This window comes from Dipteris shenzhenensis, chromosome 17, assembly GCF_047967505.1.
Source record: "Dipteris shenzhenensis isolate YYH24624 ecotype China chromosome 17, Dip_SZ_1.0, whole genome shotgun sequence".
NCBI classification, from domain to species: Eukaryota; Viridiplantae; Streptophyta; class Polypodiopsida; order Gleicheniales; family Dipteridaceae; genus Dipteris; species Dipteris shenzhenensis.
Genome location: NC_141612.1, coordinates 12,679,827 through 12,705,316, shown reverse-complemented (window position 1 = coordinate 12,705,316; position 25,490 = coordinate 12,679,827). Strand labels below are relative to the sequence as shown.

Sequence of the window (25,490 nt, the reverse complement as noted above, 5' to 3'; positions counted from 1 at the left end):
TTTAGTTCTCTCTTGGATCACTAATCATGATAGGATTCTTTGCAGCAGCCTCCTTGTGTGTCACCATCACTAGATGGTATGAGATTAGTTAAGGTCTGCTTGTACTTATGCTGCTCAACAATATGTAAGCTGCCTTGTTAAGACGCATAAAAGCATGTGTATCTGCTCAATTACCCATTAGGAGATTCCAAAATCTTTTGAAACCGAGATGTCAGATTATGCTTGGGTACAGGTGAGAACATAAGTGTAGCTTTGCTTATTAAGTATTATTATTTTTATTTTCTCATTCACTCATAAATTGTCTAAATTGGCTTACAAAATCCCTTTGGTCTTCGCTTGTTCTACTAAAAATTGAATTTGTAAGATTGGATATATTCTAGTCTTATGAAGGTATGTATATATTTGAAAAAAAAAATGTATTTACCAAGCTTTTGCATCCCCTACTAGCTGGGGTTCTTTGCGGCCTCCTTGTAGTGTGTCACCATCACCAGATGGTATGAGATTAGTTAAGGTCTGCTTGTACGTATATTGCTCAATAATTTGTAAGCTGGCTTGTTAAGACGCAAAAAGGCATGCGTATCTGCTCAATCACCCATTAGGAGATTCCAAAATCTTTTGAAACCTAGATGGCAAATTATGCTCGGGTACGGGTGAGAACATAAGTGTATCTTTGCTCACCAAGTTATTATTATTGTTTATATTTATCATTCACTCATAAATTGTTTAAATTAAGTCTTTTGTGTGTTCTACAAAAAATTGAATTTGTAAGATTGGATATATTCTAGTTTTTATGAAGGTATGTATATATTCGGAGAAAAAAATGTATTTACCAAGCTTTAGCATCCCCTGCTCTGAAGCTATACTTTTGTCTTTCCTGTCTGATTATGTCTTTGTGGATGCTTTGGATCTATGTCTTACAAATTTGCAGTTTCTTCTCATTGCCGTGTGGGTTTTAAGGCATTGTAGTCCTTTTAATTTGCAATCATTTGGTAAGCCATCTTGCTTCCTTGCATTGGCAAATGCGTTGATTATTTTATGTTTCATGTACATGTTTACGCAGTGACACTACACATACATTATATTTAGGTTCGACCCTTTAGTGATGACTCATAGAGAAATACTGGCAGTGTTTTGCCAATGAAATACCTGGATGCATGGTTGTGATCTGTTCCTATGAAAGTTAGTAGTCGGTCGTCTGGTTCAGTTTTGCCTTCATAATTTACCTATTTGAGCAATGTGGGCATTCTTGATTTTGGAATAAATTCTTTTTATCTTAAGTGGTGCATTGCCCTATTAGTTAGATGGCCTAAGCATTTTTTGGCTTGGATGCTCGTTTGGGAGAGGCTAAAATGAAATCATATAGTCTTCACAAGCAGTTGTAGCTTGAATGAAGAGAATGTGGACTACTTTTTGATTAGCCTTCTCCTTTAGTGCTATCCTTTTTCATGGCTGAGTTTGCCCTTCACCTCTAGAGTGCCAACAGAAACTCAATATGAAGATAAATGGATGCTCAAGTATGTGTGGGTGTGTGGATTTGTATGTGTGAGAGCATATGTTTATACTATGGTCTACACCCACTGTTGGGCAATAATGCCGTCTGTGGGGATGCCATAGTAGCTAGTCCCTGCTATGCTTGATGACGTTTATGGTTTTCAACCTTATGAGTGACTATCATGAGATTGAAACTGCACTATGTATTGTATTTTTAGAGGATGAGTTTGGGCATGTTCCTGGATTCATCGAGATATATTCTTGATAACTGGATTTTTTAATCAATGCAGATGCTTGCTGTATGGTATGCCTAATTAATTTCAGTCTGTTTCAGTTGAATCTTTACTTTCTTCATTTTGATCAAAACAGGCTGTGGGAAGCGCACTGTTGTCAAATTTGCAGCTAAAGAAATAGGCATGCATGTGGTGGAGTATAATTGCCATGAGCTAGTTGGGCCTTCAGAAGGCAAAACTGCTGCTGCACTTGTCCAAGCATTTGAGACTGCTCGAAGGTGAGCAAGGAAACAAAAACCTTAACATTAGTTTAGCCCCCCAGGCTTTCTGCTTGCCTACTCAAAATGGAAGATGTTTGCATAAGATTGCGTGTAATGGTGCATGTGTGTGTGTGTGTGAGAGAGAGAGAGAGAGAGAGAGAGAGAGAGAGAGATTCACGTCCGCGGCAGGCCTTACAGGCATATGGGACAAAGTATACCAAGAGAAAGTACTCATACAAGCCTCAGTGGGCTGAAGCAAAGGGCGTGCTAGGCCCCTTGCTGAGTGCTATGCCAAGCTGAGCTAAAGAGTTCAAAGGCTCAATCAAAACACAACTGAAACTCAAAAACTGAAACTCAGAAGCCAAAACTTGGCACTGTGAAGGTATCTCGGATCTGCATTTGTCGAGATGTCTAGTGGGCACTGGCATAATAGCAGAGATACAAAAGGCTAGGTATGAATGGTCAGCACCGTGTGGAGAAGGAGGCACAACAAAGTTGTGTATCCATGAGGCAAAGGCTAAGGGACCCAGTAGGTAGTCCACTGTACTTGTCCCCCCGCCATGTGGGAAACAAGTGAGCCCGCCAGATGCTGGCCATCTCTAGAGACCCTTATATGTTTACAAATCATGGACCGCATGCACCCAACTCTAGTAAATGTCGTCCATACCCTGTCACAAGTTTTGCATCTATTGAGTGCCTCACTATCCCGAGCTCTGCTACATCTAGCTCCACTACTATGAGGGAATCAGATACAAAGTCAAGCAAGCCCACCTATGTATCTCCAATGTGTGCATTGAAGTCATCAAGAAGGTGTGTATCTCCCTACCTAGAGAACTCTGTGATGTCATCATGTATCGTCTCATATGGGCTATGTCCTTTTGTGGTGATCCCACGTGCATAAGATGATGTATTTGGGGGGAAATAGCACACCGCAATAAACATCGGTCGTGCATCTAGTAGTTGGACTTGTATCCACATATGTCGTGCATACTTGCTCCTTCTTCATACCACAGATATGAGTGGTCTCAGGTGTGATCTGAAAAGGACAGCGCGCCCCTAGAGCCTCGCACCCCACTGTCTCTCCTCATCTCCATCCTATTGGCTGACTCCCATGTACCGTGAGCAGTCCTCTCTTTGGGCTCTCATGTGTCTCGGTATAGAACATTATGTCTCTGTCAGTATATGTCTCCAAGAAAGCCCCCGGATTGGGGACCAAAGGGTGCCATTGCAATTCCACACTGCCATTTTCAGTCCTCTTTGTGCACTCATCCCATAGGCCCAACATCGTCATAACTCCCCATCTTCCTTCTCTCGCTTGTTTGCTCTCTCTCGAATTATCAACTTACCATCCTTGTAAGTGGCCCATTTTCCTGCTTCTCTTGCTGCCATTACCCGCAGCATCTCCTCCCTCCAAAGTTTTCGATATGAGCTCCTTTTTGGGTGCTACTGTGCCCTTTTTAACCGCCTCTTTTCATGCAGGAATATCAGCTTCCCCTTTTGTGTTTTGTAGTGTGATCTCAGCATGTTTTCCTTTCATTGTTGCTTGTAGATCTGCCATTTCTTTCTCGAGCTTCTCATTCTCAGATTTCAGCTCATCAATGATATTGCATCCACCCTCTAGTGTCCCCTTGGTGTCCTTGAGTTGCTGTATTTTGGCGGACATAGCTTGCATTTTCCTGGATGAGTTTGGGAATGTTCCTGGATTCATCTAGGTATATATAGCTTGCATTTTGTCCTTGAGGCTAATCCTTTTTGCTTCCCATGCTGTTTTTTCCTTTTCCCATTCTTCTATTTTGGCCTTCTCTTTCCTCCATTCTTCTTGTATCTTTCCTCCCTGCTTTTTCACTTCAGACAGGACTTGTCTACCTGTGATTTTTCAGCTAGTAGGGGGACATTCGTAGCTTCCAGATTCTCTATCTTCTCAATTAAGATGGTGTCCCTGCCAAATATGCTGTCACAGCATTTTCTAGAGCTTGCTTCCCCCATGTATCCTCTACACATCCCCGTGTACGCATTGTGCACAAGGAAATCAAATGAAAGCTCCTTTTTTCAGAATATATCCAATATATCTTGGGATATCTTGAAGTTCACATGTTTCGTAGTCTCTTGATGTACCCTGATATCTTTTTTGAGTTTTGGCAGGTTCTTTGCAGCTTCAAGGTCGTTTTGCAGGCCCTTGGGGATTCGGGAAGTACCAACAGGTGAGGTTCTTGGATTTCTTGATTTTCTTGACTGTGGGTGGTCGTTCTTGCAGGTGTAGAGGTGGCTGCAGCTGCTCCTAGAGCTTGGGGTGAGCCTGGGCGGCTCACAGGGTCACTACACAGCCCCAAGGAGGAGCTGAGTGGGAGGCGCAGCCTGCAGCCCTCTTGGCGGGGTTGCTGACCTGCAGCGACCCCTCAAGGTGGTCACAAAGACAGTAGCCCCTTAGGGGGGCCTGGTACAGCCACGCCACAGGCAGCAGCCCTAGGTGGGCTGGTGTACAGGCAGCGGGGCAGAAGGCAGCCCATACAGTGGGCCTGGAGGCTGGAAGGGCTGCGATGGGAGGCTGGAAGGGCTGCAACAGGGGGCCCGGGGCCTGTGAGACAGCAGGGTATGGCGCCTGCGACAGGTAGGTAGGGGGCGGGGGGGGGGGCTGAGGGGAAGGGGAGGGGCTGGGGGAGAGATGGAAAAGACTCAAAGAAGCTGAGAGAGAGAGAGAGAGAGAGAGAGATGTATTAACATCTGCAAGAGGCCTTGCAGGCCTATGAGACAAAGTACACGCCAAAATGGTAACTCGTACAAGCCACTAAGGGCTGAAGCAAAGGGTTCACTAAGACCCTTGCTGAAAGCTAGAGTGCTAAAACTAATGAATCAAGTGTCGAAATGCCAGAGTAGCGAAAGCCAAATAACAGAGGAGTGTCAGGTACATGCTCAGGTTCCATATATCCAGGTAACCTAGTGGCTCTCTGATGAGATGTGAGGAGCTCTCGTATCTGTGTTTGTCAAACTGTCTCGCGACGTGGGGGAGGGCATGGTCTCCTCGATGTCTGGATCTGGTGGGCTACGTCAAGGGTGATGCCTCGCCTCTAAGAATGGCTGAGATAGACTGAACCTCGATCGTGCGTGCTCTGATCCCTATCCATGTCGCACGTGGAGTGTGTGTCCCGCGTCTGGTAGCATCATGGTGGACTCTCTTACTGCTAGTCCATGATTCTCTCATCTTCTCAAGCTCCTCTCCCTTAGCCTCACCGGCAGCTAACTCAGACGCATAGAAGTTTGTAACAAAAGTTTGTGACGTGTCAATATCAGTGACCTGTGGCATCAGTCTCTGCTGCTTTCTGATCTGTCGCATCAATGTGTCTCTCCATCGACGCATCTCAATCAAGTGGAGCCCAACACAGACGTGCTCGTGAAAATGGATCAGCCGTGTAAGTGAACCAAAGCCATGCCCCTCCTGAAAGAGGCTATGCTATCGTCCTCTTATCTCATAATAGACTAGACAGACACATAGAAAATGCTCCTCCATCTCGATCTCCTCCATCTAGCATAGTGTGCAAGTCATCTGCTCTTTGGGTATGCTTGCAGCTCTCCCTGCCTCAATCCGCAACCGATGTGATGAGACTCGCAACTGACCGATGGCGACCCTCAGTGCATGTGAGACTCTCCTGTCCTCCAGATACTGAGGTCTGATGATACCACTGTGCTCTGAGACCCTTAGGAAGTGGTCATGCTAGAACTGGATCTTGGTGGAGAACTCCTCCCCCCCTCAAGCCCTAGATGTATGGAGCTGGAGGAGGTCCAACCATATGATACGATTGATCTCATCTCTTGGGATCATCTCGGGTGGTGCATCCAGACTGTACTGAAAAGGGGAAAGTCTGTCCACCATTGGAATGCCGTGACTACCAAACCACGTGCATATCAGACTTTGTGGAGAAACATCACTGTCTGAAAGATGGCATCAACCTGGAGAGGGGTCATGGCGAACTCTACCTGTATAATCTGGTGGGGGACTGAGGGTTTACTTCGAATCATCCAGGATCCCATAGTCACCTGTAGCCTCTCAAATCTCCTCCACTTTGTTACTGAGATATAACTCCCCCAGAAGGGTGCTGCATACATGGCAGTCGGTCTCACCAGTGTGTCAAAAAGCCATTTCCTCGTCAGAGGGTCCTAGAAGTGTGCCTGGAACCATTGCCTCTCTAGAGCGCCCCGTCCTCGTGTAAGTCGTGCCGTACTTGCATGGATCATCGTGAAACCTGGCCCGGTGAATACTATGCCCAAATATGTGTAAGATTGCACTATCTCCACAGGCTCGTCATGGTATGTGAAGCTATGTTGACGGGACACTGCTCAAAGATCATAGCCTTGGTCTTCCCAAGGTTAACAGTTAAATCTCTCTTTGTAGAACATCTCCAGAGCCTCTAGATGTTTCTGCAATCCCTCTATTGAGGAAGATATGAGGACTATGTCATTGGCGTACGACAATATCGGCACCATCAGGTCAACCTGAAGCGAGCCCTCTCCACCGAGGCGATCAACAAAAGAAGTGATCTCATCAATATAGAGCCCGAAAAGGGTAGGCGATAGGGGGCAGCCTTGTTTTACTCCAACAATGCTTTCAACACAGTCTGACATGCCTCTTGGGGCACGTACCCTCCCTCTGACGGACTCATAACCAAATCATAATCTCTGAGAGCTGCAACTCCTATAACCTCCTGATCAGGAGAGAGCATGCGACAATATCAAATGCCTTACGAAAGTTTACGAAACGAGTGTAGACTTTTTGATGCCTCTACTTCGCCTTCTCAATAATGGCCCTCATGGTGAAAATGTGGTCTACTTTACCCACTCTTCAAGCTGATTCACAAGGTTGATTCCCATCTTGTCAAAGAGGGTTTTGGCATCTGACATGGGGCTATCACCTACAGCTAGACCTCTGACTAGCACATTCAAAGTCTTGCTGCCCCGTCGTTTTTCTTCTTCAAGTGTTTCTGAGGTGAGCTTCCTTTTCTTTGGTGTTGTGTCTTTGTTTAGCACATCTTTCCATGCAAGCATATCTGCCTTCCCCTTCTGATTTGCTATATGAAGTCAGCATGTTTCCCTTGTACCGTTGTTTGCAAAGCTGCCATTTCCTTTTTGAGCTATTCATTCTCTGATTTCAGCACATTAATGATCTTGCATCCTTCCTCTGGCACCCCCTTTGCATCTTTGAGCTGTTGCATTTGTTCTTTAATGGTGTTCAGCTCCTCATTTGTAGGCCATCTTCTCCCGGTTCTAGTGATGCCCTATGGGCCCTAGTATGTGCCTTGTAGGCATAGTTATAGGCACTTTAGTGTTTTAGTGCCTTTTATGCCACATAGGACATTTAGTCCTATGTGACACCTAGGACACTTAGTCCTAGGGTCTACCTTCAAGTACCTTGTACTTTCATTTCTATTATCTAGTTGACGTGACGGTTCATCTCCTTCGACTCTTGTACTTGCTCTTATGCTCATCGCCCCTAAAGTGTTATTAGAGTGCTATTGGACTTGGTCCCCTGCCTCAGGATTTGCATCGCTCACAGCTTTCAATAGCTCTAGCTGCGCTCCATCCGTACAGTCCGTACGATTGTACGGACTTCCGTACGGATCACATACAGATCCCGAGCCCTACTGCCCAATTGTGTCCCTAGCTGTTTTGCCTGTCGCATCTCCTTCCGTACTTGTGTCCGTACAAAGTACATGCGTCGTACTTGCATTGTACAACAGTGCTTGCACAGCAATTGTTCCGTACAAGTGTACCTGCACACAGTACCTGTTCCATATAGGTGTATCTGCACAAGTACACATTTTCGTACAATTGTGCACACAGACGTACATGTTTTTTGTATAGTTTTCGTATAGGTGTACTTGCACCGTACCTGCTTAGTACAAGTTCATATGCTCCGTACCTATTTCTTACGATCTTCCGTACGGTTATACCTGCAGGTCAGCCATCAGCAACTTGTACCTGCTTTTCGTACACATGTACTTGCAGAACAGCTGACTGTACAGCTTGTACCTGCTCCGGGTGTTCAGTACAATTTCACACATGTGAAACTACCACCAGCGGTATCTACAGACATTTACAATTTGGGGCTTTTGTGGGACATTGGCAAATTTGGGGCTTTCAGTTCTTTTCTCTTCTTTTGGTTGCAATTTCTTGCAAGACATTGGAGTTTTGGGATTTGGTCTGCAATTTCTTGTTTAGATTGCAGTACATTGGGTCAAATTGCAGGACATTGAGTCACATTTGCAGGACATTGGGTCAGATTGCAATACATTGGGTCACATTTGTAAAAATCTCAGCAAAATTTGGGGCTTTTCTGTATTTGCCCTCTTTTTGCCTATTTGCCCTCATTATATTTGGGCCTTTTGCCAGATTTGCTGTTTTTGCAGTGAACATTGCCTGACACAATCACATTTGGGTCAAATTTGCATTTGCCCTTTGATTTGAGCTGGAAATTTGCAGAACATTTACTTGCAGACATTTGCTGTCATTTTTGGACAGCCAGCTCTTTGCATAAAAATACAGCAGATAAGTCCAAGAAGAAAAGATGCAACTATTGTCGCAAACCTGGGCATGAAATTTCAGAATGCAGGAAGCGCATTGCTTTGGAGAAAAAGAAAGCAGGATTGACAGTTAATGCCTCACATGCAATTGAATCCCACGAGCTAGTAGATGCCTCACATGTGTTAGAAATGACTCAACAAAGGGTACACACAGCGGAAGACTTATAGTAATGCCCAGGAGCTCACACAGTGTAGTGTGGGTGTGGAATCACAAACTTCTTAACTTAATGTGCATTCAAATAGGTGTGCAGACTCATCAATAGACAATGAACCAGCCAGATAGAGAAACCACCAAAATATATTTCCATCCAAAACTATGGACACAATACAAAAGAGATAGATCCAGAGTCCCACCAATGGTGTGGTCCTCTGATCTAACCACAAGGTCCTTCTCCAATCTGCTCTAGACTCGAGTCCGCGTGCTCCACCTCGAGCTTCTATAGACTTTCCATCCAGATCCCTTCCACCTTGCTGTCTTTGCACCAGCCTAGGTGGGCAGCACTTTGAGCTAGGTCTGCAGCTCTACAGCTCTCTTGTCTCCTTCTGGATAGAGGCCCACAAGTGGCTGATCTGCTGCTCCTTCTGCTCCCTGAACTGCTGCTCCAAGTGATGAGAAGTGAGGCCTCAAGGACCTCCTTTTATAAGGCCCCAAGGGCTGGCCAAAATACCGACCAGCCTGCAGCAAACTGGCCGACCAGTCTGTGGCTGGTCCAGCCCTATAAGGGCTCACAACCCAAGGCTTTTTGGCCCCACACTTCTAGGGCCTTTGGACCTCCAATCTAGGCAAGGGCCAGCCCTATATAAAGCATGCCACTGCCCCCTAGCAGCCCTATTTGCTGCTCCACATCTGCGCCTACACATCCTGCCATAACTGCGCCTCTGCCAGGCCCTTTTCCAGTTTTGTACAGAGCCGTACACCCTGTAGATGTCAGTGCCATGTGATCGCTTTTTATTCCGGGTTCCTTGTGCTGGCTACTGCTTCGCCTTTTTGTGCTGCAGATCCGGGTACCCTCCATCTCTTTGATTCTTGCCCACAACAGCTCTAGATGTGCTGCCCACATGACAGCCAAGATGCTGTCCATGTGGCAGCCCCATCTTATCACTCAATCCCTTTTGGCTCTTGTCCACATGGCATCCAATCAGATGCCCATGTGACAGACACTCAAACCCTAGGTTCACCCCCCCCATGCTCTCCTCATATGGGGGCTTACAGATGGGGAGGTGACCTTTCCAACACCCCCTCTCACCGACACATCTCGGCCCAATGTCAACACGTCGATGACGATGCTCCAGTAACTCCCTGGTTGTAGTTCTCTGGAACCTTTCGGTGTCAAAATCTTTTCCTAGCTGTTCATCCAGTGGCTTCTACTCCACCAGGTCTGGTTCCGCCTACACACACCATCGTGGTACACAAGTCCATCTTTGGTAGCACATCTTGGCACCACCTCCTTCAGTCATGTTCTCGCCTTTGAACTCGAGCAATCCAGCCGTCACGATCTTCCAGTTGTCCCCCTCATAATGAGTGAACAACCTAGAGTTTTCCATGCACCATGCTCTGAGGGTCTGTTTCAACCCGTCCTTCCTTTGGCAAGGTCTACAACTAATGAATATTTCCAGTTTACTTGAACCATGAACTCTTGCTGAGTTCTCAAGCAGGTACTCTTCTGGCTTCAGTACTCTTTGTCCATCACCTTCAAGCAAATCTGCGTTCGAGATTTGAAGAAGCACCAATACTTCCCCTTTTGCCTTTGAAGAAGACCAATTCCTTCCAATCTTGTATCACCTGAGACAAATGAAGAGCAGAGTCTTTCCACAACATGCTATAAAGGCTCAAATGCAAAATATCAAGTACATACCAGACTGTTGTACTGCCTGTGTGTTTGCCCTGAAAGCAAACCCTGTACCCCCACCGATAGCCTGTGTAATCCTTTACTGTCCCCTTTTAAAGTATAGCATCCATTTGACCATGAGACCCCAGGGCCCTCCATGGAATCCACCCCCGTGTTAGTGTCAACAGCCACGCACCTGGAAGGTATCAAGCGCTCCATGCTGTCCTTCACCTTCACGGAGGCATCTGACTCCTCGTCGACCCACATCTCTATGTCAGACATCCTCACTGTGATTTCTGGATCAATATTTCTGACCTCGGTAACACTCGGTGATGTCACCAGGAACAACTCTTTGATTACCACATTCTCCCTTTGAATCTGAGTCAAACTCCTTTTTGTTTTTCTGATCCGCCTTTTTCTTCCTGCAGTCCTTTGCAAAATGTCCTGGCGTATCACACTAGAAGCACTTCTTGTTCTACTTCCTTTTAGAAGTCCCCTCGTTGTCAGAGTCGTCTTTCTTGACCTGTAGAGAAACCTCTTCCATCACGCAGACATAGAGAAAAACATCCAGCTCCTGCGAGCCCTCTCCCTCCCTCCCGCAGCCTCTACCCCCCTAGCTCACCCCCGCCTCGGCCACCCTCACCCCCTTGCCTCTCCGCCCTCACCCCCTCGCCCTCCGCCTCACCCCCGCCTCGGCCGCCCGCACCCCTTGCCTCTCTGCCCTCACCCCCTCGCCCCTCCGCCTCACCCCGTCCCCTCGCTACGCCCTCACCCCCTCGCCTCTCCGTCCTCACCTCCCTCGCCCCTCCGCCTTACCCCGCCCCCTCGCTACGCCTCACCCCCCCTCGCCTCTCCGCCTCACCCCGCCCCCTTGCTTCGCCCTCCCCCACCTCCTCGCTTCGCCCGCCCCTCGCCCCCTCGCTTCGCTCTCCCCCACCTCCCGCTTCACCCCGCCCCCTCGCTACGCCCGCCCCCCGCCCCTCCCGCCCTTCCGCCCCGCGCCCTCCCGTCCTCCCGGCCTGCCCCGCCCCACCCCAGCCGTCCCCCGCCCTCGCTTCTTCACCCCACCCGCCCTCCATCCTCAGCCCCCACCCCCGCCACCTCCGCCTCTCGGCCTCCCGCCCTCGTTTCCACCGCCCTCCGCCCTCCAACCTTCCCACCCTCCGCCTCCGCCCTCGCCTGCGCCTCCGCTTCCCCCACTCGACTCACGTCGCCCCGTTTCGCCTCACCTGTCTTCATCACACCCAGGCTCCACCCCCCGCATCTATCCCCCCCTTTTTTGGGTGGCAGCCTCTTCTTCATCGGAGGTCTCGCAGTTTGTCTTGGCGGTATGGCGGCTCCCTGCCCGGAACCGGAGGCCCAGTCGGACCCTCCCTCTCTAGATGCCTACCGCGTTATCTTGACAGAGCAACAATCGTCTCGGGTTCAGGAGGTTGCCAATGACTTTGCCCTTACCTCTGTCTATGGCAGAGTCATTGGACATTCCCCCTCCAGATCAGCCATCAGGGACTGGCTCCAGTCCACTCTCATGCTAGAGGACGGCCACATCTGCCGCGAGCAGACAGTTGTTCGCAGCCTACCAGTGCTCACCATGAGCCTACACCTTGTCTCCTGGAATGTGAACGGGTTTCATTCTTCTGGCACCCGTGGTCCTAGGAAGCTCATCTTGAGACAGGAACTTCAGCCAGCAGTGATTGGTCGCTTGGATATACTTCTGCTCCAGGAGCACAAGCTTTCTGTGGCTCATTCCCGTAGCTGCGGGAAGATTCTCCCTGGACGCTCTCACACTTATTGGGAGCCCTCGACCGGCGCACAAGGGAGGAGTGGCGGTGTCTGTACTTCCGTGTGCGAGCAGTTAGCCTAGGGAGTTTTTGGTCATGGTACGTTGATCCCAGGTCGTCCCCTTTGGGTAGGCCTGGAGTTGGAGGGTTCCAGAGTAGGAATCCTCAACATCTATGCTCCCACAGACCTCCGATGCAGAGCCACCTTCTGGAGGACACTCACAGGGATTCTCCCAAACATGGATTCCTGGATTGTTGGAGGTGACTTCAACAATCTGGAGACCTTGGAGGACCAGCAGGGCAGAGGACCAAAGTTTACAGGTATGTCTCAGGCAGAGCAGTTCGCTTGGGACTCCTTTATCTTCGCGACAGGAGGTAGGGACAGCTGGAGAGACCCGTCCTTCCGTCGTTGGCACGGGAACTTGGACTTCTCGTGGGGCTTCCGCAGGGAAGGAGGCAGACTCCTGGAGAGACTGGATAGATTTTATGTCAGTGATTGGGCCATCAGTAGAGGCGGTCAGGCGGGTATAGTACCAGGGATGACACTTTCCGACCACGCACCTGTGCTCTTATCATTAGACTCGGCAGTTCAGTCCCTTCCTCCCCGTTCGTGCCGGATTTCTGACTCCATCTTCTTGAGGGAGGACGTGCGTAGCAGTATCGGTAGCCTATGGGACAGAGATTGGGGCGAGTGCGTGGATCTGGTTGATTCGGTGGCGCATGCTTTGCAGGAGTCCAGCCAGATTTGCCAGCTCGCAGCCCTTCAGGTTAGACAGGAGTGGTGGGGCAGAGAGAGAGCTCTTCGTAGGGACCTCGCTTCCATTCAGCGACTCCAGCAGGCAGCCCCGGGCTCTGAGGAGCTTCAGATTCAGGCCCTTCGAGCCAGAGCCCTTCTTGAGGAGACTCTCCAGCGCCGTTCAGAGTTTTCCTATCACGCCTCTCTCTCTTTCTGGGCTCGGAAGGGCGACCGGATGTGCAGGGAGTTCTTCAGGACGCATGGCCAGAGAGCAGCAGGTGATCAGCTACGGAGTCTTAGGACAGCGGAGGGACACATCGATACTGATCCGGGTGAGGTCTTGGGGTTGGCTACCGACTTCTACAGGACTCTTTTCCAGCAGGAGCAGCTTGCCCCTCGCACTCGACGCTCCTGCGAGGAGGTGTGGAGGCACATTCCAGCCCTGGTCCAGCCCAGCATGCAGGCGACGTTGTTGGCACCGTTCACTACGGACGAGATGTTGGAGGCCTTGATGGCCATCGACGGGTAGAAATGCCCTGGCGAGGATGGGCTATCTCGAGCTTTCTTCACCTCCTTCTAGGATCAGATCCATCAGCCCCTCCTAGCAGCCCTCCAGAGGATTTTCAGCAGCGGATATATGCCAGAGAGCCTCTCCTCGGGACTGATTTGCCTTATCCCAAAGGGAGGAGATCGACAGGAGATCCGTCAGTGGCGCCCGAGCACCCTCCTTACCACTGCCTACAAAATCCTTGCCAAGATGATCAGCGCCAGAGTTCGGCCTCTACTTCCTGACCTCATTCATGACACTCAGACAGGCTTTGTCCAGGATCACAGTATCCTAGATAATGTCTTCACCTTCTCAGAGGCGGCGGAGTGGGCTCAGCACAGTGGGTCACATTTAGCCATCCTACTTCTCGACTTTGAGAAGGCCTACGATCGAGTGGACTGGTCCTTCCTGGAGGGTACTCTGGAGCAACTAGGTTTCCCAGCAGGATGGATTCAGGGTATTTCAGCGTTATACAGGACAGCTTCTAGCAGGGTCATCATCGGCGGTAGGATGGGAGAGCGATTTCGTTTGGAGAGATCAGTGCGTCAGGGTTGCCCCCTTGCTCCTTACCTGTTTCTCTTCTTCGCCGAGGCTATGACATACTACCTTCGGGCGAGGTCGACCGGGATCCGGGGTGTTCGCCTTCCCATCAGGGAGGACACGGAGCTCCTGGACTCGGAGTATGCAGATGACACAACACTGTATGTCCAGGATGATGAGATGATGCTGGAGAGGGTGAGGATGGCCCTAGAGGTCTTCTGTTCGGCAGCCGGTGCGAAAATCAACTGGAACAAATCAGTTGGTTTTCTCACAAACCCCGGGGCATGCTCACAGTGGGGGAGGTTTTTGGGTTTCAGGTGGATCCCGCGGGGACAGACAGCTAGATATCTCGGCTTTCAGGTCGGCCTGGATATCACGCCAGCTCAACAGTTTCTCCCGGTGCTAGATTCCAATCGACGGAAGCTGGCTTTCTGGAGCACTGCTAAGCTCTCTCTTGCAGGTCGTGCTCTGGTAGTCAACCAGGTCCTCCTAGCCACGGCTTGGTATGTGGCTTCCTGTTGGTGTTTCTCGAGATCCAGTGTGGCACAGCTTAGGAGGTTGGTTCGGAACTTCCTGTGGTCCGGGGGGAACGGTCTCAGAGATACCAGAGCTAGGGTTGCCTGGCAGACAGTCATTCTTCCGCAGGCTGAGGGTGGCCTGGGGGTCATCGATCCAGAGCTTCAGAGTCAGGCCCTGCTGGGCAAGTTAGTTATCCGCGGTTTGACCCCGGGGGGGCAAATGTGGAAGATGTTACTTCAGCAGGGGGTCGGTTCTTGTGTCCCGCGCCGAGGTGGAGAGTGGCTACCGTCCCTCAGGTGGATCTTCACTTGCGCCCCGCCCACTCAGCCCCGCTCCCCACTCGTTCGTAGCCTCCTCATGGTTTGGAGGCGGCTCCGCCTCAGTCTCATACAGTCCCCTCCTAGCTGTCAGGAGGAGATCGATCGCCAGCCGCTCATCTGGAACGGTCAGGTCAGAGATGCCGAGGGTCTTCAGCTGGGGGAGAGATCACACATCAGGTGGGATGGCTGGATGCGAGGGCCAGCCCGGTCCCTTCGAGTTTGGAGGGACACGTACAGACACTTGGAGACCGCTGATCTAGCAGTCGCAGCTGGAGGTGCCCGTGGAGCTCAGGCGAGACGCACGGAGATAGACGGAGCGATTCCAGCTGATTGGTTGGTTCCACCCGAGATTCAGATCCTCATGCCTGGTGATGACCGTTGGCTGGGACAGTTCACCCCCCGTGGCATCCCATTGGTGGTTGCAGGTCGGATGGACGACACCTCTGTTCCCTTCTTCTCGGTTATGGGGGACGGCCGACTCAGGAGAGAGGATGTGCTCATCGACCCCCTACTCCCATGGCAGAGGGTTCGGGTCGTAGGCCTCGTGGGGAAGGTTTGGTGGACCGATCCCAGTATAGAGCAGGATCAGCTGCAGTTATGGCGACTCTGGCTCTGGGAGGGGCGGGCCTTGTCAGAGCTTGATTGGGACCCAGGAGAGTGGAGATGGCCAGAGATTGTGACAGGTCAGGGGCCGACCTCTTTCTTTGCCTACAGCACGACATTGGGCAGGAGAGTTCTCGGGAGGATGCAGAGCCGCCCTCCCACCCAGCGGCCCAGTTGGTATGCTCAGGGTATCTCCAGGTTATTTTTGCAGGCCTTCTGGAAGGCCTTGTGGGAGAGCTGGCAGCCGCGGAAGATCTCCTACTTCCTTTGGCTTCTCGCCCACAAAGGTCTTCCAGTGGGGAGTTGGTTGCGGCAGATAGGTCAGGATGGACGTTGTCAGATTTGTCATGAGGACGAGGAGTCACCAAAACACTGCCTATGGAGCTGCACTCGCGCCCAGGAAGTGTGGAGGTGGACCTTCGGGATCCTTACTCGCGCAGCACCGGAGTTAGGTTTGATCACTTGGGGCGCGTTCTGCTGGTGCAGCACCGCACCTGGTTTTCATCACTTGTTCGAGGCATGTCCGCAGGACCCCACGTTCCTTATCACACAGGGGACGCGGGGGCCGCTCGAGAGCATTCCGCCGCAGCTGGCAGAGGCTGGCACAGGATCTCAGGAGAGGCAGCCAGTCTGGGAGATTATTATCAGCATCGCAGGATGGCACATTTGGACCTCGCACTGCGCGCAGATCCTCGGTGGCACCTCCCTTTCGACTGCCCAGATCATGACTGACATCTGGAGTGAGATTATACACACCCTCAGAGGCCAGTGGGACCAGATACAGGGTGACTCCCGGGCTGGCCGGGAGAAGCGGAGACGTTTCCTCCGTGTTTGGGACACACAGGGCCTCTTCTTCGAGCATACTTCGCAGGGCCTTCAGTGGCGCTACTCACCACCTCTCTGGCTGTTCATTCACACTCGCCTGATCCCTCTGTGAGAGAGAGCTTTACTTTTTTGTTACCTTTTGGGCTGCGTCCGATTTGTGAACGCAGCCCGTCAGCTGCAAAGCTGACCTCATGTATCTTGTTTTCGAAGTAATATAATTAGCACTGTTTTTTCGGCAAAAAGAGTCGTCTTTCTTGGACTTGCCACTGCTAGGCTTGCCCTTTACTTTGCCAGCGGAATCCTTCGCCAGCATTGCCTTGTCATCTTTGTCATCTTTGTCCTCGTTGTAGAGCTTCTCCCGATCTTCCTCCTGTAGCAGTAATGGATCCAACTCCTCAAACTTGAGCGGTTTGGTCCTCTGTCCTGCTATTACAGCCGTAACAAAGCTCTTGAAACTCCGAGGCAGTCTCCTTAGTACCATCAAGGCCAAATGGCATGAGTCTGTCTTCTGACCAACTGCTGCCAGCTGATCCCTCACCACCTTGACCTTCGTCAAGTGGCTATGTACCGTATCTCCTTCTTCCATATCAAGATTGTAGAGTTGATGCTGAAGAAGCAAAATTCGGGAGGTGTTGTCTCATATAGATCCTTCAGGGTGGCCCACGCCTCTACTGACGTCTCGGCCAGCTGGATATGTGAAAGAACAGAGTCCGCCGTAGTCCCTATGATTATTGCCAGGGCATGGGCATCTCTGTCTTCCCGAGCTTCGAGTTCCACTTTGTCTATTGCCATGACTATCTCCCCTTTCCTGTCCACCATGTCCTCCGGCTTCGACTCCACTCCCGTGGTCAGTTTCCACAACTTCCGAGCCACTAAATGACTCCGGATCTTCACTTTCCAGATCGGGTAATTAGTCCCGTCCAGTTTCCCAGACTCTCCAAAGTTAGGGAAAGTGAAAGAGAGAAAACTGGGGGAGGAGGAAGGGAAAGCAGGGGCTGAAGAGGCTGTTGAGGTCGACATCTCTGCTGTTTATACCACACATCAAAGTCAACCAAGCTCAATTTCAGTAAACCAGAACTCTGAACGCACCTGATTGAACCTGAGTCACCCTCCTTCTCGCAAGGGCACAATCCTCCAGTCGTGATTCCCAAGAGCTTCTGAATCACGGTCGTCCTTCAGCAAGGTCCCTGCCTTCAGGCTCCCACACCTGTGAGCCTCCTACTTGGGCTCTGATACCATGTTAGAAATGACCCAACAAAGGGTACACACAACGGAAGACTTATAGTAATGCCCAGGAGCTCACACAGTGTAGTGTGGGTGTGGAATCACAAACTTCTTAACTTAATGTCCATTCAAATAGGTGTGCAGAATCATCACTAGACAATGAACCAGCCAGATAGAGAACCTTCTCCAATTTGCTGGCTATCTCTAGACTCGAGCCCGCATGCTCCACCTGGGGCTTCTGGAGACTTTCCGTCCAGATCCCTTCCACCCTGTTGTCTTTGCACCAGCCTAGGTGGGCAGCACCCTGAGCTAGGTCTGCAGCTCTACAGCTCTCTTGTCTCCTTCTAGATAGAGGCCCACAAGTGGCTGATCTGCTGCTCCTTCTGCTCCCTGAACTGCTGCTCCAAGTGATGAGAAGTGAGGCCTCAAGGACCTCCTTTTATAAGGTCCCAAGGGCTGGCCAAAATACCGACCAGCCTGCAGCAAACTGGCCGACCAGTCTGTGGCTGGTCCAGCCCTATAAGGGCTCACAACCCAGGGCTTTTTGGCCCCACACGTCTAGGGCCTTTGGCCCTCCAATCTAGGCAAGGGCCCAGCCCTATATAAAGCATGCCACTGCCCCCTAGCAGCCCTATTTGCTGCTCCACATCTGCGCCTGCACATCCTGCCATAACTGCGCCTCTGCCAGGCCCTTTTCCAGTTCTGTACAGAGCCGTACACCCTGTAGATGTCAGCGCCATGTGATCACTTTTTATTCCGGGTTCCTTGTGCTGGCTACTGCTTCGCCTTTCTCTGCTGCAGATCCGGGTACCCTTTATCTCTTTGATTCTTGCCCACAACAGCTCTAGATGTGCTGCCCACATGACAGCCAAGATGCTGTCCATGTGGCAGCCCCATCTTATCACTCAATCCCTTTTGGCTCTTGTCCACATGGCATCCAATCAGATGCCCATGTGACAGACACTCGAACCCTAGGTTCACCCCTCCATGCTCTCCTCATATGGGGGCTTACAGATGGGGAGGTGACCTTTCCAACAACATGCACATGCTCTCCAGGATGATTGGGCATGGGCTGTCCATTGTTCCTTTGATCCCTCCCAAGTTGATGCATTCTTTACTGCTAATGATGCTCAGTCCTGGTATATTGATAGTGGTGCTTCCAAGCACGTCACATCTTGCAGAAAATTGTTTCATTCCTTAGCTAATGCACCTTGAGGGGGAACTGTCACATGTGCTAATAATGCCTACTATGCTGTAAAAGGAATTGGAGATGTGCAGCTCTTATCCATTTCAAGCCATCCTATCGCTCTAACTAATGTTCTTTTCGTGCCCGGAATTGAAGTCAACTTGATTTCAATTTCAGCAATTGCCACTTCATGTTTCAGAGTGATTTTTGATGGATACAGATGCCTAGTATATGATCTTCGTGATGACAATGCCGTAGTTCTCACTGGCACTTTGAAAAAGGGGCTTGATCACCTTGATGATCACTCAGCTGCACTCTCTATTGAAGCATTTGCTATTTCAGATTCACAGCTTGCTGAAACTCATCTTTGGCATGAGAGAATGGGTCATCGCAATTATAGAGCTCTTGCCAAGTTACATTCACAGGACATGGCAAATGATGTACCTCAGATTCACACAGTTTCCAAACATGTGTGTGAGGGTTGTTTTTTGGGTAAGATGCATCGGTTTCCTTTTCAAAAGAATTGTCCAAAACTCTCACAAAGGAAATTGCAGCCAGTGCACAGTGATGTCTGTGGCCCAATGATGACAAATGCTATTGGTGGGTACAAATATTTCATGACTCTCATTGATGACTTCACAAGATATTGCTGGGTATATGCTTTAAAAGCCAAATCTGAAGTGTTCTCATGCTTTCAGAGGTGGCTGAATATGGTTGAGAATGAATCAGGATGCAAGCTTGTCACCCTCAACACAGATAGGGGGGGAGAGTATATGTTAAAGGAGTTTGATGCATTTTTGTCTTCTCGGGGCATTGTTCACTCATGCACTACTCCTTACACTCCTCAGCATAATCCTGTTCCTGAAAGGAAGAACAGGTCCACTATGGAGATGGCCAGATGCATGCTTAAGGCCAAGTCCTTGCCCAATAAATTTTGGCTTGATGCAGTGATGTGTGCCAACTATGTGCTGAATAGATCACCTACAAAGGCATTGAGGACTGTTACACCTTATGAAGCATGGAAAGGTAGAAAGCCTTCACTTTCACACATGCGAGTTTTTGGGTCTCTTGCATATGTTCATGTACCATCTCAGCTGAGACATAAGCTTGATGACAAGGCAATCGAATGCATATTTATTGGTTACAGCCAGGAGAGCAGAGGGTATCGGTTATACTTATTGTCAATAGAGATGTAATCTTTGCTGAACATTCGGCTTCTCCTCTTGTGGACTGCAAAGCTAAGCCAGAAGTTGACATATTTGATGCCTTTGACTCTTGGTTACCTCTGCCTTCCTCAGAGGGGGACTTTGACCAGCAACATGAGCCTCCTACAGGCCCTCCAACAAGCAATGATCAAGCAGTACCCCATGCTGATTTGCAGGTTTCTCTTCCAGCACAAAATGATCCCACTATTGATGATGCAGTGATTGAAGAAGAGCTGTCAATAGATAGCAAAGGCAAGTTCCCAGATGGGTTCTTGATACATTGAGGGATAGCAAACAAGATCAACCTCTTGCTGCCTAGACAAGATCAGGGAATAGACAGATGCATGGTTACTTTCTTGGTTTTGCACTCCTTGCTACAGCTTGCAATGAAGAGCCTTTGTGCCATAAAGATGCTTTTGACAGCAAAGAGTGGATGGATGCAATGAGAGCTGAATTACAATCCATTGCCAAAAATGACACATGGGAATTAGTAGATCTCACTCTGGGCAAGCATGCCATTGGTACCCGGTGGGTCTACAAATTAAAAAGGAAATTTGATGGTAGCATAGATTGACACAAAGCCCGTCTTGTTGCAAAACGGTATGCCTAACAACAAGGCATTGACTTTGAAGAGACCTTTGCTCCCACATCCAGGATTACTACTATTAGATGTGTCATTGCCATTGCAGCCCATCACCATTGGCAAGTGCACCAACTTGAAATCAAGACTGCCTTTCTTCATGGGGATCTGCAGGAAGAAGTTTATGTGACACAACCTCTTGGCTTTGAGGTTGTTAATTCTGAAAACAAGGTATGCCGGCTTAGAAAAGCCCTCTATGGTTTGAAGCAGGCTCCTAGGGCATGGTATGCCAAAATTCATGCACACTTACTATCCCTTGGTTTTCAAAATAGCCCCACAAAGCCCACTCTTTATGTCCGTGAGAGTGGATCTGATTTTTTAGGGCTGGTTTTATATGTTGATGATATGCTAATCACGGGCCGAGATACTCAGCATATTGCAGCTTCCAAGGCTGATTTGCAGCAGGCTTTTGAAATGTTAGACACGGGACAACTACACTATTATTTGTGCATTCAGTTTGCTCATGTTGAGGGGGGTATCATGATGTCACAGTCCAAGTATATTGGACGGCTCCTTGATCGTTTTCAGTTTGAGGATTGCAAGCCAATCTCTACTCCAGTGGACCCTGGCTTCAAATTTTCAGCTCATGATGGGAGCCCACCATGTGCTATCACTCTTTACCAGCAGGCTCTTGGATGTCTCATTTACTTATGTCACACCAGCTCAGCAGGTTCATGCACATGCCCAGTTCATAGCATTGGCAGGGAGTGAAGAGAGTCTTCAGATAGAGGCACTTAGGATTTAGCCCTCTTCTATGGTGATTAGAGTTCACTTACCATGCATGCTTACACGGATAGTGACTGGGCAGGTTGTTTCGACACCAGAGTGTCACATACCAACAATTTTTTTTTGCTTGGCAGTTCATGTATCTCTTGGCTCAGCAAGAAGCAACCAACAGATGCTACATCTAGCTGTGAGGCTGAGTACAGGGCAGCCTTCACTGCTACAGTAGAGTGTGTCTGGCTTGGACAGCTACTTACAGATCTTGGTATTCGCCAGACATCCTCCACTATGGTCTACACTGACAGCCAGAGTGCTTTGGCCATTGTGCATAATCCAGTGTTTCATGCGCATACCAAGCACATTTAAGTTCACTATTATTATGTTCGAGAGCGGTTGTCAACAGGAGACATAGAGTTGTCCTACCTTCCACAAAGGACAACATAGCATATATGTTTACAAAGGCACTTCCTCGTCCCAAGTTCGTCCCAAGTTCAAAGTCTTCCGACAGGCTTTACACTTGGTTCACTTTGTTACACGATCTGACATACCTTGTACATTCATAGGTGGCTATATCCTTTTGGATGAACATGTGCCACCATGACCAGAAAATACCAGGTATTGCGAGACGTTTTCAAAATACTTCAGCCCATACCATGGAGGGGGGTTTGTAGGCCATCTTCTCCCGGTTCTAGTGATGCCCTATGGGCCCTGGTATGTGCCTTGTAGGCATAGTTATAGGCACTTTAGTGCCTTGTATGCCACATAGGACATTTAGTCCTATGTGACACCTAGGACACTTAGTCCTAGGGTCTACCTTCAAGTACCTTGTACTTTCATTTCTATCATCTAGTTGACGTGACGGTTCATCTCCTTCGACTCTTGTACTTGCTCTTATGCTCATCGCCCTTACATCGTTTAACGGTGGCTGAAACTCCCCTTCCTCCCAGTGTGCACTTGCCTTCAGTTTGTCATTCTCATCTTTAAGGGCAGCACCCTAGGCTTCTAATATCTCAATCTGAGAGGCCAAATGACTGTTTTTTTCACCTAGAACACAATTCATGTCCTCTAACATTTTACCCTTTTCACATATCCATTTGGTTTGCATCTTCTCTTGCCATGTCTTCATTTCATCTTGCATTTGGGCTCAGAAGTTTGAGAGCTCGTCTCCTTTAGTTTCTCTCATCTTCTTGTGTGGGCATTCAATTTCAGTGTCTTGTATCTTGCATACTTCCTTGAGTGTTGATATGCAAGCCTTGACACTCATGTCTTCTATCTTCTCCGCCTTCGTCCAAATGAGGCTATACTTCCGGTCCTTCTCACCTCTTGTTTTCTGATCTAGTGAGCTTTTATCCCCATATTGGCAGCCTTTCTTGATCCTATAATCTTCTTGGAGTGTGTTTTTTTGCAGGTACAGATTCGGTGCAGACTGCGAGAGTTGAGGAGGGAGGCCTTGAGGGGCTGGCCACCAAGGTCATCTTCAATGACTAGCAGCCTGAGGCTGTCTCACAAGCAGCGCGCAGTTGCTAGGGGCCACGGGGCTCCCTATGGCGCAACTGAGCAGCCCGTGGGGCTGCTTGGGGGCCTCGGGGCTCACACAGGTGCCCCCGGTACCTGGCAGTAGGCGCTACACAGAGAAGGGGGGCTGAGAAGTCCCCGCGATGCCTGCGACAGCTTGGAGGGGCAGACAGAGCTCTTGTGAGCGAGCAGGGTGGAGGCACGCAGCAAGGGTGGTGGGCGGGTGAGGAGGGAGCAGCGAGCAAGGCGGGTGGTGGCGGAGAGCAAGGGTGGCAGGGGGGTGAGCAGCCAGGGTGGAGGGGAGCATGGTGCGGAGCAGCAGCAGCAACATGGCAGCGAGCAGCAAGGCGGGGACAGAGCATGCAGCATGGCAGGGAGTAGGGAGCATAGATAGAGAGAGAGAGAGAGAGAGAGAGAGAGAGAGAAGAAAGAAAGATGTATTAACTTCCGCAGGAGGCCTCGCGGGCTATGGGACAAAAGTGCGGAAACAAAGTAAACTCATACAGGCCACAGTGGGCTGGAACGAAGGGCTCGCTAAGGCCCTCGCTGAGTAACTAGAAAACACATAAAACATAAACTGAAATGCATCATATCAAGTCAGGCCAGAAAAACCAAATAGTGTGTACCATAAGTGAGACATGTCAGGCGCTCAAGGCTTATGCTCCGAGAACATGATCTGGCTCCATGTATCCAGGCTCCGTGATAGCTCTCTGGTGTGACACAAAGAGCTCACGTATTTGCATTTGTCGAGCTGTCTGGCACTGTGGTGGGGGGCGTGGTCTCATCGCTGTGGTGGGGGGCGTGGTCTCGTCGATCTTTGGATCCGATGGGCTATGTCAAGTGTAATGCCACGACTCTGTCGGTCGCCTTTGAGAAGAGCTGAGAGAGGTCGAACCTCAATCGTGTGTGCTCTGGTCTCCTGTCGCATGTGAGATCCCTGTGTCCCTCGTCCAGTAGTGGTGTCGTGTCGACTACCTCTACTGACCCATCTATCTCTCATGTCAGCTAGCTCCTCCTCCTCTACTCCCGAGTGCCCTGGAGCTGACTCAAATGCATAGAAGTCGGTGACCTGCCTCTGCACTCGGTCCACCTCAGTGTCCTGTGACTTGCATGCAAAGTGGAGCCCCGATCCGATAAGTACTTGTTTGAATAACACACCTAGGACCGTGTTTTTTTCGCAGCTTGTTGACTCAGACGGGGTGTTACAGTCAGATCCTGATGCTGTCATGCGTGTAGCTTCAAATTTTTTTGCATCCCTTCTTACAAATCTAGGCACACAGGCCATTGATGATGCCAGAGAGGTTATTTGGAGTGTATCCCTATATTGGTGAAGGATGAGATGTATGTTTCTCTGGATGCACCTTTCACCAATGCAGAATTCAAGACTGCATTACTTGCCCTTCACAAGGGCAAGTGCCGAGGTTCAGATGGACTTACCCCTTCCTTTTTTATTACTTTTTGGGAGCAGATTGGTGATCACATTACATCAGCCCTGCAAGGCGTGTGGGACTCTGGTGAGATGCCAGACTCACTTATAGATGGTCTCATTCATCTTATTCCAAAGGGGGGTAATAGGAATCTTGTGTCTCAATGGAGACCCATCACTCTATTGGGCACTTTTTACAAGATTCTGGCGAAAGCCATCAGTCTGCGGCTACAGGTTTTTCTTCTAGATTTGATTTATGACACGCAGACAGGGTTTGTGCATGGCAGAAGTATTTTTGATAATATTTTCTCATTTTGGGAGGCCTCAGAATGGGCCATGCAGAGCCGCCAGAGATTGGACATTCTACTCTTGGACTTTGAGAAAGCTTACGACAGAGTAGACTGGGATTTTTTAGAGGGTACTCTATCTCGCTTTGGTCTTTCAGATGCATGGATTAGAGGAGTATCCTCTCTCTACAGATCAGCCCATAGCCAGTTGCTCATTGGGGGGGTAAGAGGGGACAGGTTTTAGATTTCCAGATCCGTCCGCCAGGGATGTCCTCTTGCCCCATTTCTTTTTCTGTTTGTGGCAGAAGCTATGAGTATCTACATTAGATCTCAAGCTGATATTTATGGGCTGAGGCTTCCTATCTGCGGGAAGAAGAGCTCCTGGATAGTGAGTTGGCAGATGACAAGGCTGTTTTTTTGGATGCCTCCCCGAGGACACTCACTTCCTTCCGAACAGCCTTGGATTTGTTTTGCACGGCCGCAGGTGCACACATTAATTGGCATAAATCCAGTGGTTTTTGGATTTGCGAGGATGACACCCCGGATTGGGGTAATGATATTGGCTTCACTTGGGCACAGAGGGGTGTCTCCGTCAGATATTTGGGCTGCCAGGTTGGGGTGGGCATCTCTCCTTCACAACAGTTTGCTCTGGTGTTGGAAAGCATCAGAAGAAAGCTGCTTTTCTGGAGCTTAGCCAAACTTAACTTGGCCTCCAGGGTGGTGGTGGTTAACCAGGTTCTTCTAGCCATAGCATGGTTTGTATGCTCTTGTTGGTGCCACTCTTGTGGGTCAAGAAAAGCAATCACCTCTAAAGGAACTCCCAATCTGGAAAATGCCCCCATCCAGGTGGAGCAAGTAATAGGCATGTCATCTGTGTCCACCCAATCCAAGTGCAAGGCTGCATCAATCTGTTGGACTCTCCCTGCACTCCCTCTGAGATTAAGAACCATCTGGGCCTGTTGGTTTGCAAGAAGCTTCCTGAAGGCTTTCCATGCTCCCACTATAGATGTAGGCCCCCTCTCCCATCT

The 25,490-nt window shown here is 49.6% G+C and overlaps 1 protein-coding gene across 2 annotated transcripts in view; it reads left to right on the top strand.

The window, feature by feature from the left end:
• The window catches only part of PEX6 (peroxin 6), a 105,186-nt gene that overhangs the window by 9,036 nt on the left and 70,660 nt on the right, over positions 1-25,490 (top strand). For both annotated transcript variants that reach the window (XM_087388234.1, XM_087388233.1), the window contains exon 4: positions 1,861-2,002. In XM_087388234.1, the coding sequence (XP_087244360.1) occupies positions 1,861-2,002 (142 nt within the window). The remainder of the gene's footprint in view (positions 1-1,860; positions 2,003-25,490) is intronic.